At 38.6% G+C, this 17,611-nt stretch overlaps 1 protein-coding gene, 1 long non-coding RNA gene and 1 pseudogene across 4 annotated transcripts in view; 1 reads left to right on the top strand and 2 right to left on the bottom strand.

Annotated features, from left to right (window-relative positions):
- The window catches only part of LOC110060229 (uncharacterized), a 79,735-nt gene that overhangs the window by 32,871 nt on the left and 29,253 nt on the right, over window positions 1-17,611 (top strand). For all 3 annotated transcript variants that reach the window (XM_089290529.1, XM_089290528.1, XM_089290530.1), the window contains exons 5-6: window positions 7,385-7,894; window positions 8,360-8,407. In XM_089290529.1, the coding sequence (XP_089146655.1) occupies window positions 7,385-7,894; window positions 8,360-8,407 (558 nt within the window). The remainder of the gene's footprint in view (window positions 1-7,384; window positions 7,895-8,359; window positions 8,408-17,611) is intronic.
- Window positions 11,705-13,594, bottom strand: LOC149112607 (uncharacterized; annotated as a pseudogene).
- On the bottom strand, window positions 13,829-14,677 carry LOC149112608 (uncharacterized). The gene is made up of 3 exons (XR_016207525.1): window positions 14,524-14,677; window positions 14,000-14,057; window positions 13,829-13,869 (listed from the first exon to the last, which is right to left on the bottom strand). It is a non-coding gene; the product is annotated as an uncharacterized LOC149112608 (long non-coding RNA).

Here is a 17,611-nt window from a genome sequence, read left to right on the forward strand (position 1 = left end):
TTAAGTTGAGTACTTAAGCCAATTAAACAGTTTGTTTCTTTCCTCACAATTGCTGCTTATTTTCCTTGGTGTTGATATACAGACATTGTAACCATTGTATTTAATTAAGAGTTAAGAATACATGATCCCATCATTTTGTAGAAACAACTGAATCTGTTCCTGATGGCAATGAGTACCATGTAAAACTTTAAGGTAAAAAGCGGTTAAAATTATGAGTCTAAACGTTTTCGATCTGAATAATTCCAATACAATATACAATTTACAATAATTCCTGTCCACTGGTTTGTTGAAAGACCTAAACTCACAATCCGTCTCCCTTTCTGCAGAACAAATGAAGTAGAAAGTAGAAAATTTTTAAAGAAACTTAACACGTACACCAAATGGAGGTTCAACTTCTTTATCATGTGGCAAACACGCAAGATGGAATCAATCTTCAAGTTAAAAGACAAAAACACACACCCGTCACACGTCATTTACAAAGACAAGTGTACTTGTGGACAAACATACATTGGCGAAACAGTACGCAACCTCCAGGTTCGTGTTCAGATGTTAATAAGCAGTTGGAGCCAGCCAAGCACATCAGAAAACACCCTAAACACAAGTTCACGTGGGAAGTTTTAACCACTGCCCATTCATGGTTAAAAAGGAGAATAAAAGAAGCGTATAACATCGCACGCTTCCATCCAGAACTAAACAAGTGCAATCACTGGACCTCACCTTGTTCCCCATGGGAACAGGTATTACATAACTGGCATTACCTGAACTATATAAAGAACACTGAGCGTATGCATATTATTTCACTCTGATGATGATTAAACAGATCAAAAATGTTTAGACTCACAATTTTAACAGCTTTTTACCTTAAAGTTTTATATTTTACTTTTATCGGCGAAATGTATATATAATGAGTACCATGTTTCTGAGCAGCAACCTCCTGCTAATAATGCCACTTCAACTGATGGATTACAAGTAACCAGCACTGCAGGTAATATACGATATCCACACTAACATTTTTTTTTTTTGCGTGAGGTTTGACCCATTCATGCCTGCATAAAATTGCATGCGACCTACCCCTAGTTTCCTGGCATTTTAAAAAAATATTTCAGAGCAAGCATAAGCACAAAAATAAAGCATATATCTATTCATGTACTCCTATCAAAAGTGCACTCTTCCCTCCAAATTTGCATGTAAGTTTACCTTAAATAGACAAATACGTTCCTATAATACAAGAAACTCTCCCGCATTTCATTTGCCCTTCTGTTGGACGAATATGAAACAGTTTTCTGTTTTTTACAAAGGAGCAAAATTTTACAACTCTCTTAATTCTGATATCGTCAATTCGATCTCTACAGTTTCCTTTTAAAAATCACTTAAGACATTTACCGGTGATAACTATTAGTTGTCTTTATATATACATATACTTTTGTTGGGAATAATCAGTTCTGAGTAATTTTGTACTTTCTCTTTAACTTATTCATAGTCTTTGCATATGCATCATAATTGTAATTTTGTAAATGTTTATTTGCAATAACTATTTCTAGCCTTGATAACTGTTTAGTTTTGTGGAAGATATTAAGTACTTATCAATTTTGTTTTTGAATATAACTTGTTCTGTATCCGTTGCCTAAATGTCAATTTATGTTATAATTAGTAACTTTGTAATTGAGGAGGCCTAATTAACGTAAGTTCCCTAGTTTCCTTTAGGCCTCTTTGTCACTCTTGTAATCATGTCCTTTTCTCCCTTTTCCTGTTTTTTCAGATATTGTTGTAGTGTGGTTAATAAAATAGAATAAAATATAAAAAAATAAATAAAACAAGAAGATCTGTTAGATCTTATAACCGCGCTTTTAAAATTTAACTGTTCGCTTAGCACTACCGTCGGAACGCAGTGCACATTCCAAAGCAGTCATTGATGATTCTTTTCTTACTGTAGACATCACATCACTTGATCAACACAAACTGTATTATTGCACCATCAGTGGTAGCCTTTGACAAATCTCCGATGACGTAATGGTCTTAATCTAGAACTTTCTTCGGGATATGTATGGGCATGAACGATATCAACGACACAATAATAACACTATTAACAACAGCTTTCTTTCTTAAAAGTCATGATTAAATTTAATTGGTGTTTTCCACGAGTAAAGGGCTAGCAAAGTAGTCACACAAGTCATAAAAAAACCCTATCCCGACCGATGTATCGATTTTGGTCACTCCAGTGACCACAGATTGAAAACGTGACAGAAAATTGGCGTTACTTTTGATTCTCACCAAATTTGTCGTATCCCCCCCCCCCTCGGGAGAATTTTGTTAAGTTAGCTAATTTAGTATGCAAGCCACCGTAATGGCGGTCGCCGCCGGCGAAATGTTTATTTGCTCAAAATTGGGGCAAAATCTTTCGGAGATGGAAGTCAGGACATTTGTAAGGATACAGAAAGTAATTTGGGACCGGTTGCTGGCTTCTAAGGCTGAATTTATCCAGAAGTAAGCTGTATTTTCGTTTTCGTGCCGAAAGCCACGCGATGAAATATTATCGGCTTGTTCTGCTGTCTTGTTCTGTTTTTTCTCTTTGTCGTTTCTGTAGCCCGCCGAGGCCAGTCTTTCGTCTAAATCAGTTGAAAAAGGTTTGAAAAAGATGTTCCCATTCAAGTTTAAGCTCGCAGGCGATAATTCTGGAGTTTTTTGGCCGAAACGTCGGCTTTGTTATGTTGGTGTTTTTCGGTTGCTATGGGCGACCGTTGCTTCCTTTGTTAGGTCAAGTCTGGGAAGTGAGGTCACAAAAAAATTCTAATTAATTCTGGTTTTGTTCGATTTCGCTGAAATTTTAACACGATAAAGCTGGATTGTTAAGGAATAGATTTACCGCCTGCCGATGTGTGGTAGCTATTAACGCTGAAGTGTTTTATCGCTTCGAAGTCAGGGTTTTGAAGAGATTTTTTTGCAACGTGTAGGTTCGGCGTGATTTTGTAATCGGAGGTTTCGGTTGACCCCGAAGGAAAAAATATCCGGAAAAGGTCATTTCATCGACGATTCAAACGAATATAAACATGTATATGTTCCGAGCTAAATTTCTGGTGAAAAAATATAATTTTTGACGAGCGCTGGGTTTTTAATTTTTTCCCGCGAAAGATTAGATTTATTAATGTTTCAACAGCTTTTTGCGAGTAAACATCACAGGTTGCGTGACTCAAAATTTGGCCGAGTGGAAGCTTGGGTCTGCTCGCACAGAAGTCGAAAAAAAAAAAAACCACGGGTAAACCATGAACCGCTCTCGGCCCATGGCCGTGCGGTTAAAAAACTACGGGTAAACCATGAACCACGCTCGGCGCATGGCCGCGCGGTTAAAAAAACCACGGGTAAACCATGAACCGCGCTCGGCCCATGGCCGCGCGGTTAAAAAACCACGGGTAAACCATGAACCGCGCTCGGCCCATGGCCGCGCGGTTAAAAAAAAACCACGGGTAAACCATGAACCGCGCTCGGCCCATGGCCGCGCGGTTAAAAAACAAGAAGATCTGTTAGATCTTATAACCGCGCTTTAAAAATGAAACGGTTCGCTTAGCACTACCGTCGGAACGCAGTGCACATTCCAAAGCAGTCATTGATGATTCTTTTCTTACTGTAGACATCACATCACTTGATTAACACAGACTGTATTATTGCACCATCAGTGGTAGCCGTTGACAAATCTCCGATGACGTAATGGTCTTAATCTAGAACTTTCTTCGGGATATGTATGGGCATTAACGATATGAACGACACAATAATAACACTATTAACAACAGCTTTCTTTCTTAGAAGTCATGATTAAATTTAATTGGTGTTTTCTACGAGTAAAGGGCTAGCAAAGTAGTCACACAAGTCATATAAAAAAAACCCTATCCCGACCGATGTATCGATTTTGGTCACTTCAGTGACCACAGATTGAAAACGTGACAGAAAATTGTCGCTACTTTTGATTCTCACCAAATTTGTCATATCCCCCCTCGGGAGAATTTTGTTAACTTAGCTAATTTAGTATGGAAGCCACCGTAATGGCGGTCACCGTCGACGAAATGTTTATTTGCTCAAAATTGGGGCAAAATCTTTCGGAGATGGAAGTCAGGACATTTGTAAGGATACAGAAAGTAATTTGGGACCGGTTGCTGGCTTCTAAGGCTGAATTTATCCAGAAGTAAGCTGTCTTTTCGTTTTCGTGCCGAAAGCCATGCGATAAAATGTTATTGGCTTGTTCTGCTGTCTTGTTCTGTTTTTCTCTTGGTCTTTTTTGTAGCCCGCCGAGGCCAGTCTTTCGTCTAAATCAGTTGAAAAAAGTTCGAAAAAGATGTTCCCATTCAAGTTTAAGCTCTCAGGCGATAATTCTGGAGTTTTTTGCCCGAAACGTCGGCTTTCTTATGTTGGTGTTTTTCGGTTGCTATGGGCGACCGTTGCTTCCTTTGTTAGGTCAAGTGTGGGGAGTGAGGTCACAAAAAAATTCTAATTAATTCTGGTTCTGTTCGATTTCGCTGAAATTTTAACACGATAAAGCTGGATTGTTAAGGAATAGATTTACCGTCTGCCGATGTGTGGTAGCTATTAACGCTGAAGTGTTATATCGCTTCGAAGTCAGGGTTTTGAAGAGATTTTTTTGCAACGTGTTGGTTCGGCGTGATTTTGTGATCGGAGGTTTCGGTTGACCCCGAAGGAAAAAATATCCGGAAAAGGTCATTTCATCGACGATTCAAAGGAATATAAATATGTATATGTTCCACGCTAAATGTCTGGTGAAAAAATATAATTTTTGACGAGCGCTGGGTTTTTAATTTTTTCCCGCGAAAGATGAGATTTATTAATGTTTCAACAGCTTTTGGCGTGTAAGCATCACAGGTTGCGTGACTCAAAATTTGGCCGAGTGGAAGCTTGGGTCTGCTCGCACAGAAGTCGAAAAAAAAAAACCACGGGTAAACCATGAACCGCGCTCGGCCCATGGCCGCGCGGTTAAAAAAACCACGGGTAAACCATGAACCGCGCTCGGTCCATGGCCGCGCGGTTAAAAAACCACGGGTAAACCATGAACCGCGCTCGGCCCATGGCCGCGCGGTTAATAAATATACACATTAATCTCAGACACAAGATCAGGTTTCACGACAACATTTATATAAAGTTGAGTAAAATAATGATCGGCCAAAATATTAAAAAATATCATCAAAAAGAACTCAACCTGATGTATAAAACTGATAAGAAAACAAGAAATCACAGGGCTCGAAATTGCGACTCACTGGTCGCCAATGCGACCAGAAATTGAGCATTGGCGACTAAATTTTCAGAACTGGTCGCCAGCTGGCGACTCGCGTTTTGTCCGATAACTAAAGAAAATCACGACACAACTTTTGTTTTTAAATCTTTATATTAGGAAATCAATTGGATATGGTAGCTAGTATACAACTCACCTTTCCGTTCCCAGTAAAATAATGTCTGAATATTACAAGATAATCGAAAAAATTGAATGTATTTCGACACGTCGATACTGCGTTCACGGCACGCCATATTGTTTCAGCGGCTTCTTCCGAAACTGCGATCGCAGGCGCACTTCAACACTATGTGCTTTTCATTTGCCGCGAAAATGGCGGCAGACACCAATCAGTTGAAGGAATTACGTGAGTTTTTACGTGCGGGGAATGAAGATTCAGCCAAAAGGTTAATCCAAACTTTGAATCCTTCGAGGAAAGCAAGTCGAAAAAAAACACGTAACGGCATTTCGAAGAAGTAGCAAAGGGAAAATACGCAAGGACCCGTGTTTGCCTCACAATGAAAACCACGGACTTAAAACGTTTTATGCTTCGCTTTATTTAAAAATAAAATGACTGTGGAGACAACCGTCACCTTCGGACCAGAGATATATCACCTGAGAACAACGGTAGCTTTATAACTAAGTGTTACTGATGTTGTTTCTAATTGTTTTCACTCTTCAATTGTGCTTTTTCTTGCATGCAAAGTAACGTATAAAACCGTGTTCTTGTGTAAGTTATTTATAAAATAAGTTGGCGACCAAAATTTACGATCTGGCGACCAAAATTTTTCTGTTAGTCGCCAGCTGGCTCTCGAACGAAAAAGTTAATTTCGAGCCCTGATAATCATATTATTTTTTTACCCAACAGAAGCTTAGTAAATTGAATAATTATGCATTAATGAGTTAATTATTGCCTTCAGAAGACAAAACGAAACCAAATACGAAAGAATTTCCATTCTTGTATTATAAAGCTAGACTAACGTTTGAGAAAACTGCAGAAAATAAAAGCGAAAGACAGGTAAAAACCAATTTGAAAATTAAATTTGAAAAGTAAATTAAATGCAGAAATCTTAAGTGGAAGTTTAATAATCTAAAATACTGTTCACCTTTAAAACCTAAAATTTCTAAATAAAGGCAACCAAATGAAAGAAACGTGACAGGAAGTTGGATAACAATAAATTTTCTCTCAATGTGAGGTAAAGAAACAAAGCAAAAAAATTTCGCAGAGGTGCTTCACTGCGTCAGACAGCATGTTCAAATTAATTATTCATGCTAAAGCGAATGCTTGAGTTTTTGCCGGCTGTGGCTTTACCAGTCCTTCCAAAAGTTGAATTCAATTTTGAAGTAATACTGTACATTACCATTTTTGTTTTCTCAAGTCCAGGAAGCTGCCCTAAATCCATGATCAGTATTCAAACGTAACACTGATTCAAAACTCACTTGAAAGCACACCAATGTTTTTGCCTCAGTTGAAGGAAGAAAAAATTATTCACCAGAGAGGTTTGAGGATTCTGTACTCCTTGATCTTCCATTCTGAGGCCACCTAAACATTAGTTTGTGGTTTTCCTTTTCATTTTAAATCCCAAAGAAGTAAATTCTCTGTGTTTGGAACGAAAACAAGACCTTCAGGAGCTTGAGGGGTACAGTGAATACATGCAAAAACAAGAAATATATACAAATTTCAAACATGCATGTTAAATGTAAACGGTACATGTATGTAAACAATTGAGAATTCTGGTTAACTGGCTACAGGACGAGTTGAATTCTGAAATCCAGTTATAGTAGTAAGATGGACCTGAACTTGATGATCATGAATTCTTATGACTTAAGAGTTCTTTATAGAGTTCTTATTAATAGTCAGAGTTAATACGATTCTTAGTTATGTGCACTTCATGGAGAGTCATATGATTGTAAACCTACAGTTACACCAGTTTTTCTCACTGGTCTCTTTGTGGAAGTGTCCATCTGGAGAATCTGTTGTCTAGATAATTTAATCATAAGCTGTGAGCAGGTTCCTTAGGAAAATCATTAACTCATTAACTGTATGTATGTAAATAACGGAAGACTGAAACTGAATATGGAAACATTTAAAAATTGTTCTTCCTAATTCAACAGCTTTGAACGTGGGAATTGATGTGGAAACCATGAAACCAGCAGAACTCAACACACAGGCCTTTAGAACTCCTGCATCTGTAGTACCTGTGCCATCAGGACAGACCCAGCCTTTATGTACACGTGCTGAAGCTACCCAAGCACCCATGAGTTCCATTCCTACAGAAGGAGAAGTCCTACGTTTAATTGCTGTCAATTATCTGCAGGCTACTCAACCAAGTAGTAAGGATGATTTTGATAGCTTTTTGGCATACATGAAAGAAATGCAACTCACTATTGCTGGTGTTAGTATTGGAAGTTTGCTGATAACAGTGAAGTGTGCCTCACTCCAGATCCTGGAGAGACTGTGGGAAGATTATCTGTCTGGCCATCTTGGTGATGTGGTTCAAAGATGTTTTGTTACAGAAGAGATCTTGACGGCATTGAACCTTGCAGAGTTGAAGCTTAGAACAGCAATCTCAGAAGAGGAGTACAAAGCATGCAAAAAGTACCTTGGGAAAGATCCAGCAGTAGGTTAGTATTAAGACAAGCCCTAGGATTTCATGGTAATGATCATTTCCAGAACTGTGTTACTGAGAAATAGCGGAACTGAAAAACTCTTTTCCCATGGACAGTTTCATCCTTGCTATGTAAAATTTATTTGGTATGAGTTTATTCTGGTCTGGTTCTTGACAATCACATTGTAGTAAGTCAAGCAATTCCTTTGATTGAAACTCTGATTACCAGGCAGTATATATGAAACTACAGGTGCTTTCCATTCAACCAAAAATTCCAAAAATTTCGAAAATGGTATAAATGGTATGGGAAGTGTTTTCATCATGAAGATCATTTTCAGTTTTGTCAGTGTACTAATTAGTAAAATTGCTTAAGAGCAACCTTTTTCAATTTACCCACATGTAGAATCAATTCGAGAAGTAGATAGATTGTATAAGTTAGTGGCTTCTCTTTTTTAAAATTACAATCTTTTTTTACCAATAGAAGCAGATGAAGGAGATGATGGTGATGATTCAGCATCAGATGATGAAGGTACATGACATGAAAAAAAATGCTTTTTGAAAACAAAATTTTAGTTCTAAGCAAGGGGGAAAATAGGCACGCAATGTGTGCTTGTACCTGTTGCCAGAAGCCTATATAAATAAACATTACAATTCCAATTGAATTACAATTCCTATCGTTAGCCGTCTATCCAGGACTTGGAACAAACTAACCAGGTACCAACATCACTTGACTTTTCTCAAGAATTGCCATAAATATAACGTCATTCCTAAAGGCTTTCAACTGAAATTCAATACGTTTTTTTACACCTATTGTTTTCTTTCCATCTGTTACGTAACCTGTTTATCATTCATTGTTTTGAAAATCATATTTAAGTTGTGAGTTGTTTACGCACGTTTTGTAACTGACGAAGGTCGAGAGACCGAAACATTTTATTAAATTTTAAACCAGTTTTTAAATAAACATATTTATTTATATTAAATAATTTCAACACTACCTTGACGTAGGGCTTACTTTATACTCTGATAGTACATTAACTGTTTTATATGGTAATATTTATATCATATATTACATCTACATGTATTTACATGGATCCAAAAATGTTTACTTTAGATGTTAGTGCCATCCAATCACACAGCAACCGTCTCTGGATAGGAAACCCCACCTAATATACACCGAGGAAGTTAAACCTCGGAATAAAACTTATCCAAGTATTACTAACTGGAATTAGAGGGCACTGTAAAGATTGGTTTATCAGCTTTAAGACCGTAATGTCCGATTGAGGGTTCTTTAGGGTTACCGGTAATCCTTTCCATTTTGAGCTCCAAAGAAGTTTTCTGTGGTCGCAGAACTGGGGAAACACCTTGAAAATGTTATAGGGGATATTGTCTGAAAAGCAGTTAAAGCTGTTAAGTACATTTAAGGGTTTCCTTAACACATTGACTCCTGTGCCAGCTGTGACCAGCCATGGCGAGCTTTGCCCTTGTAAAATAAGTACTGGGATCTTGGCGGAATCCTGCCGGGATCCCAGCCAGATTTTGGCTGCCGGGATTTTCATTCCTGGCCGGATCTCGGCAAGATCCCGGCAAGATTCTCGCAGATTAGATGCGTCTGTATTTTAACTACTTTTGAAGTTTTCACTGCGGGAATCTCGGCAAGAGTTTGATCATGCTGCGACGAATTTCTTTTGGAGCCATCACCTTTTAAATAAAGATTTAAATCTTCTCAGTGTTTAAGTGCTCGAGAGTAGTTAAAATACATACGCATCTAACTTATTACACGTAGGCTTACGATGATTCAATTTTAATGCTACTCAAGTAAGTTTTACATATGTCAGTGATAGTACTTTTTGTCTGCAATAGTTTTCACTGACTGCCAAAAGATGACTGCAGCTTTGCAGAGGGCTTCCTAAAAAAGACCACATTTCGAAAACCCTATAGTGAATACTACTAAAACAAACAAACAAGTTCCGTCACCATAGTCACATTTGAATTGTGACTGGTGTGCATAATAAATAGCGGGAAAACTAGACAGAAAAAAGGTGTCAACGATTTAAGGAGAAGAAATTCTGGCAAAATTCATGGTGCCAAGTTTTAAGTTAAACAGCTGGACTGTTATCTTTCAGATTCAGAGAAAAAACAGACTTAGAAACGAGTGTACTCAAAACAACACGATTTAAATTAATTAGTTAACAGAAATTTAGTCCTAGTTGTTTGGTTCGCAAAAAGATAATACGCTTGAGCTCGTGTGCACAACTTGGCATGAGACACTTAACGCTTAAAAGAAATGTGAATGTTCTTGTGCTCACTTAAGGTGGCCTGTACCAGTTTTCAGGTTTTTGACGGCTCATAACTTTGTAAGAATAGAACAAAAAGGCAGGGCCACTGTAATATTTTTGTAGGTTTAGATTATATAATTTATAATTGACCTAAAACAGCTGTTATTTTGTCACGAGCAGTTACCATGGCAACGTTCCGAAAGGATTTTTCAGACCTGATTTTTAGCTTATGTCACGGATAACTAAAAAATTAACTTGGTGACCCCGAGTTTTTTTTAACAATAGCTTTTGGCACCTGAAAAGGAAAATGCGCAACAATTGTAAAATAATTTTACGAAGCCGATTTCTTGTAAACTTGGAAAAACGACACAAAGTGCAAATTTCCTTCCATTTTTTAAAATTTTTTTCTGACGTTTCCTCTCAATAATTACATTATATTAAATCAATAAAAAGAAGGGGTCACCGGGCTTGTTTTGATGTAAAAGCCTTTGCGAGTTCTGTTATTCCCGCCCATGTACACTGCTATTCAAAAATCCAGACTTTTTGTAGGTAGCGTGGCCGAGTGGTTTAGTGCGCTGGTGTTGTAGTCCGGAGGTCCCAGGTTCAACGCCTCCACCCTGCCACTATCGGGATTTGTTTCTCGGTAGTCCCGAGTTCAAATCTTCGGTCACACTTTGTAAATAGCCAACTGGTCTGCCTCCTGCCAGTTGGGACTTTTAGCTATGTTACGTTTATTTGAAATATTTTGTTTCCTTTGTTTCACTGGCATGCCTGTAAACCAGCTGAACTTAGTGCTTGTATCGCTAAGTGCACGACCACTATAAATAAGATTTACATTTTTACATTTACATATTATCAGCAGTTGCTCATTAGCTGTTTCGACTACCGCTAACTGCTTCGTGTGTCCGCGCGGGTGAGCGGGCATCTATTAAAGCTTTTAACAGGCGTTTTGTTTTGTTTGCTGCTAAAACATCATTTACAGTTGTAGTTGTCGTTGAAGACAACCTCCTGGGCTTATTTGGAAGGATTTTAAGACAAATTCTGGGTAGATTTGCTATGGTGTTGTCAGATAGCATTGAGCGAAAGTTTGAAACGAGCTAAATTGCTTACAGAACACGTACGCTGTCGGTGGTAGTTCAGGATGTATAGAGATCGCACGGCTTCTAAATTGTAAAAGGCGGAGTTTCTTTATGTGATATTTGTACTGGTGTTTTGTCCTATTCTTTGTGGTTGATTTCAACCAAGTATTATATGACGGCGGCCTCTTCGTCGCTGTGTAGGGTGGTAGTATTTCCTCATATCTTCTTAATTCTGTTTGTGATAGTTCATTAGACACATCAAATACAATTTGTGGCTCTGTTCTGTTATTGGATATATTCAGATTTAAACCCACCGATGACTCATACATGATTCCTTTGTCGGCGTCCCTTCTCAATGTTTGTGAATTTTTTTGTTGAGATAACTGGTTATGACTTCGCTTGAATTCCTTTCTTTTTTTGTTGTTTGTCACAAATATCCTTCCTTGCAATTGCACTAGCATGCCTATTACGTTAATAACTAAGCTCAATATTAAGGGCATCCGATGTTTTTCCGATGTAGTCATAACCAATGTTGGTCTGTGCCACCTCACATGCTACACAGAAGTTTTTACTCCTGCAGCCCCCATAAAAACGTGTTTTAGGGTTCTTAGAACCTATAGTGCTGTTGAGACTTTCATTTCGTTGTGAATTTGCACATGGGGCGAGTTTGTTCACTACAATGTCGGTTGAATACTCATCCAAAATATCAGTTAAAGCCTTGTTGAGTGAGTCTCCAAAAAGATCTTTACCATATGGCAACTCTGTGTGTTTATAGGCTGCAGGATTTTGTTTGTAACCACACCATGCATTATCTCAACAAGTGTGGTTGCCAAATGCATGTTGAACAATGTTTCTGAGGCCTTTCTTTAAAGAATTAGAATCTCCAACGTCTTGGTTGATACAGTGACTGAAACATTTAGTCAAATAATTTATAACTTTGGGACTCAGAAATGAGCAACTTGATCCTGACTATAAGGTTATACAGTCTAGAAGTTAGTGATCTTTTGGAATGAACAATGTCAGACCATTTCTCAACACCTAGGGGACTTTGTTCTTTATGTCTGCAAATGTTGTAGAATCATCATCCCCAACATAAATGGACAATCTGACGCCAGACTGAGGAGCTGTACTCCACAGTTCACAGGCCACACTCTTTCCATTGACTTTGATGATCCACTGTGATTTTTTCGATAGTCGTACTTTTTTTCTTTCCCAATTAATTTGTTATGGCTACATACTCTACATGTCTTGCATCTGCTGGAGTAACTAACAACTTTTCCAGGAGTAAGGCCCATGGCAGCCCCATGACCAGTCAAAGAATTGTGTCCCCTTCCCCTTTTCTGCCAACCCATATTGTGAGAAACAGCGATTCCAACAAGGCCATCTGTCGATGGACCAGGCGATTGCTTAGCAACTGTTTTTTCTAAATTCAAGTTCATTTCAAAGCTTTCCCTTGCAACATTCTCCACAGGATTGCCAACTTTCCCTTCTCTTGTTTTAAACAAGCGATGATTCACAGTTGGTATGTTAATTGTCGAGAGTGAATTATTTAAGTGTGTGTTCCCCATGCCAGCATGAAGAGATCCTAATACTACGCTTATGTTGATGTCGCCAACGAGAGGACCGCGGGTTCCAGCTCTTTGTTCTCCAGAGGATTTCACTTCATTTACGTAACCACAGTAGCTACATCGAATGCTAAAGATACTACCAAGACCACTTTGTTTTTGTCCAATAAAGTTTACAAGGGATAATGGACCTGTTAGAGCAATAAATGACCTTCATGTAGTGACTAATTTGTATCTTGGTCAAAGTTTGCATACACACAAATGGTAAATCATTAGTTTTTGTCTCATGCTGAGGCAAGTTAATGTACTTAACTAAACTAGTAATAGTTGACACTAAAACTGCCCCCGCTGTTTTGAACTTGATGATATTTATATATATTATTTCAGGAGCAAATTCGATGAAAACAAATCTTGAACTAACTGTAGATTTCATCTTCAGTTGATTTGTTGGAGATTTGCAGTCTTTACAAATTAACCTGCCGGGCTGTGTATGAACATTTGCAACATACAGTGGCCAAGAACAAACGTCAAAACCAAATTTTTTTAACCCAGAATGTGTCACGTAAGTTAAAAAAGTTCTGCTGTTACACGTCACATCTTTTTCACCTGTCTGACAATAAGAATCAAATGCCCGCTGTGTTGCAAACAGACTGGCCTCCTCAAAATTTAAGTTTCCAAAAGTTTTTTCTTCGAATATCTGACTAAGACAGGCATTGCAATCTCTAGCTTGAAATGAACTACAATTTTCTGTAAGATGCAACCAAACAGGTTCACGAATGCGTGACAGAGATTTCATGTTGTGATTGTTCTCATGACATTGTGATAGGTTATTGAACAGCAATTGAAGGAATTCGCTTCGGATAGATAGTTTTGCCAAAAATGGAAGAAACAAATATCTTGTAATTTCCAAAAAACAATCAACGGCACAAGAATAAACTCCAGGTTTTTCAAAAAGTGAATTCATAAAATGGGTAACCATTCTGAAATTTTCTCACCTCTACACAATGAATGGCAAATACTTGGGATCACTTTCTGTCAATTCTCTCTCAATATTTCTCTATAAAGATGTATCTGTAAGAATTAAAGCACTGTAATTTAACAAAAATTATAAACAAATGTGCACCTTATGAGAGGATAAAGTACTTGATCAAATATTTTTCTCAGAGTCTGTTACAGGTAAGATGTGAGCGAGATTTCTCACCTTTTCCCTTGAAATCACTACAATCAGCAGAATTCTTTGGCTTCTCTATCTCGTTTTTCTACAAACAAATGGTATAAATATGAGTAAACGGCAATACAAAATGGACTTTTTCAGGCACAGAACTGACTTCGTCCTTTTACATGTAACTGCATGTTATTTTGTCCTAAACCTCAACTGTTTTGAACCTCGAGTGAGCGTTGATCGATCGATCGATCGTCGTTCGTTGACGGAGTCTTTCAGTCACTGGAAGTGATTTTTGTCTGACAAATCGCAGTTGGAAGTGATTTGTGTCTTACAAATTGTAGTTGGAGCTGATTTGTGTCTGACAAATATGAGTCTTTCAGTCGCTGTCGATTGTGTGGCTGAAATTCGTGTGACTGCGAGTCACTGCAAATAAGATCTGTGCAATAGTACTTTTATATCAGTCCTCCCAATCTTGCAAAGCCTCTTGCAAAAGTCTTACTGAAAACCAAAAAGATTCTAATTCGCAAATAATAACAAATAAGATGTCAAATACTGCTTACCTCCACAGACCATGTGCTTCGTGTTGACAATTCAATGCCGCAAAGGTCCCGCAAGTATTTACATTGAATCAAAGCGTTCTGGCTATCAACCAATTATATCATGCGCCAGCAGTAACGTCGTAAATCTTATGGCCATCAGCCAATGAAATCAACCATCGAGAGTGACGTCTTGGTTCCTACAACGTCATCAACTCCCAGAACTTCAAGCAGGCTCAAAAGTTTGAGACGTCATCAACTCCCGAGACTATTAGCGGTCTCAAAAGCTTGATACATCATCAACTCCTGAGACTATTTGCGGTCTCATTTTAGCCAACTCGAGATTTCGTCCGGTAATATCGACTGTATATTCATACTGTAAGTACTTCTATTTACGCGCGGACTACAATGATGCCTCCTCGGGTTTTGGGTTCTGGGCCAAAACCCTGCGGGGGCAATAAATGAAGAAGAATGGACCTTTATTGTTCCATTGTTTTATTGCCACATTGTTGATCATGAGATGATACTAAAGATAGTTTTCTATTTGCAAAATGGGTGATTCCAGAAAATATCCATACCTTACCATAGGCGGCATGAACATTTTAACCCCCCCCCCCCCCCCCGCCTTTGGAAATTCCAAAAGCGTTAACCCCTTCTCCCTTACGGAATTTATTTTTTTTTTTTTACAGACCCTTTGGATTTCCTGTTTGACTGCCTAAAACTTCTAACAAACTTGCGCTTTTTCCTCCTCCAAGAAAATTCCTCTCACAATTTTCGGTCAAGCAAACAAGCAACGCAAGTTTGTTATAAACGTTTAATATAGTACACTGTAGCTTTCCCTTCTAAGTGTTGTCTTGAGTTGCTTACCACCAAATAAAACTTTTTGCTTTCAGTTCATTAGCTTCACATTTTCAGGAGAGTAGATCATATTGATACCAATGGAAGACAACAGTAAAGTTCACGATCGATGTGCCGTCACCCGCCATATTGAATTGTCTTCATTGATTAAATGCTGACCACTAGTAATGCAGCCTACAAATCTGTCAGGCATTCCATTTGGAAACGAGAGACTGGTGCAAGTTTTTCGCAAAGATCGTCACGTTGATCGACAGTATTTTATATTTCATCAATCTATTAACTCATTCATCAACTTTAAGGCCTCTTCGATGTGGAGCTCGCTGCACAACCTATCCACTCACTCATTCGCGTGATCGTTAACACCTGCCTGATCGATTTTTATTTTGCTTCCGCAGTCGGTTTGTGCTTGATTTACAAAGTGGAAAAGTTATCAGATCGGCGATATATCTTCCCCTTCTGCAAATTCATAGCTGACCCCCCCCCCCCCCCATGTATTTGGAATTCCAAACTGCGTTACCTCTCATACCTTTAGAATTCCGGTCCAAGAACCCCCCCTCCCTCTCCCACAGAATTCCAAGATGCTGTATGGATTTTTTTTTGGAATCATCCAATGGAGATATCCATGCTGTCATGGACATTTTCGTTACAACAAGGCAAAGGACCAAAGCGTTTGAGTATCAAATGCAACCTCAACAAAGAAGCTTTGAAGTAAACAAACCAGGCAAACAAACAATTTTCCAGCCCTTTTCTGATGTGGATTTTTAGCAGCAGCACTCAAACTTTCTCAAAGGTTAAAATTTTTCCTCTCCTATATCCCACGTGATTTTAGTCAGCCAATCGTATTGCTGGGTTGACAACTTTGGCGGGAAGATTCCGTAACAATTATTTTTGTGTGTGGCTTGCAGGAAGATCCCCACAAAAGAGACTTGCCAAATACTGTCACAAAGAAAATTTTCAAGGCCAATTAGCGTTTATATTACAGGCAATTTTCGGAGTTTGCCAGCGGAAGATTATCGTTGACTAATGTCACTGGAATCCTGAGAGGTAATCCTATCTATGGACTTCTCATTCATGTAGAAATTTCAAAACAAAGAAGCTACACACCCGAAAGTTAACAAAATTCTTATCTTTCTTGTACAAAGCACGTGCTAAGGCATTCGGTTAGTCGTCACTATTAAAAGCTCCAGTTTGTCTAGACGAGATCAGCATGTTTATAGATAAACCAAAACGCGTGGGATTTCGTCTTTGCGGCTCGTTTTCGACATGCTGAACTTTAAGATTGAGTCTTTTTAAATATTTAAACTTGAACTAGATATGGTTCACGATCGCTCACGATAATTATTTTTAGAGGGGCCGTTGCTTCCAGCGTCAACCATGAAGTAGCTTATTTCAAAATCAGGTTTAATGCACCCTCGCCAGGATTTCGGCCACGAGAATGTTTAAGTTCTCGGTGGGAATTTCTATGCCAGAATTTTTCTTGGCGAGAATTTAGTTCTCGCCGGGAGTACTACCAAGATTTTGCTTCCCGGCAGGATTCTCGCCAGGATCATGGAGTGGAATATTTTCCTGGCGGGATCCCGGCGAGCACAAATTTCTTGGCGGGATTGTTGCCCTGATGCGTGGCGGGAATTTTTCTTGGGAAGGATCCCACCGGGAAAACAGGCCTCCTCAGCGGGATCCCGGTACCAATTTTACAAGGGTGGCCCTTGTTCCACTTCTGATATCATCACCTTTGATCAAGATTGGCATCATCTATACTCAAGTTCCGCAGGAGGAAAAGATCTTTCTAGTGACATCCAGAAAAACTCGGAGCAACATTTCTTGCAACTACACTTAGCTACTCCATGGTAAAAATTGTCCGTCTCGATGATGCTTTCTCAGACATTTTTGAACTGGAAGCAAGCGCAGTAGAAGGTCAATCACTGCCGCAAAAGGATAAGAAACGGAGGAAAAGGAAAGTGAAAAACAAAATTAAAAAAAAAAACTAAAGACATAGGTCACTTTCTCATCCAACCTGAGAGCCTGAGATATGCACAAAAATGCTCAGAAATTTGATTGAAAAACTCGGGAGCGAAATTTCTTGTGACTATGCTTAGCTAACTCCATGGTGAAAAATTGGCCGTCTTGATGATGGTTTCTCAGAAATTTTTGAAGTGGAAGCAAACCCAGCGGAAGGTCAATCACTGCTGCAAAAAGATAAGAAAAGGAGAAAAAAAAAAAAATCAAGAAAACCGAAAAGCTAGAAGACGTAGGT

Source organism: Orbicella faveolata, unplaced genomic scaffold, assembly GCF_042242905.1.
Source record: "Orbicella faveolata isolate gen_17 unplaced genomic scaffold, um_ofav_v1 contig_2, whole genome shotgun sequence".
NCBI lineage: Eukaryota > Metazoa > Cnidaria > Anthozoa > Scleractinia > Merulinidae > Orbicella > Orbicella faveolata.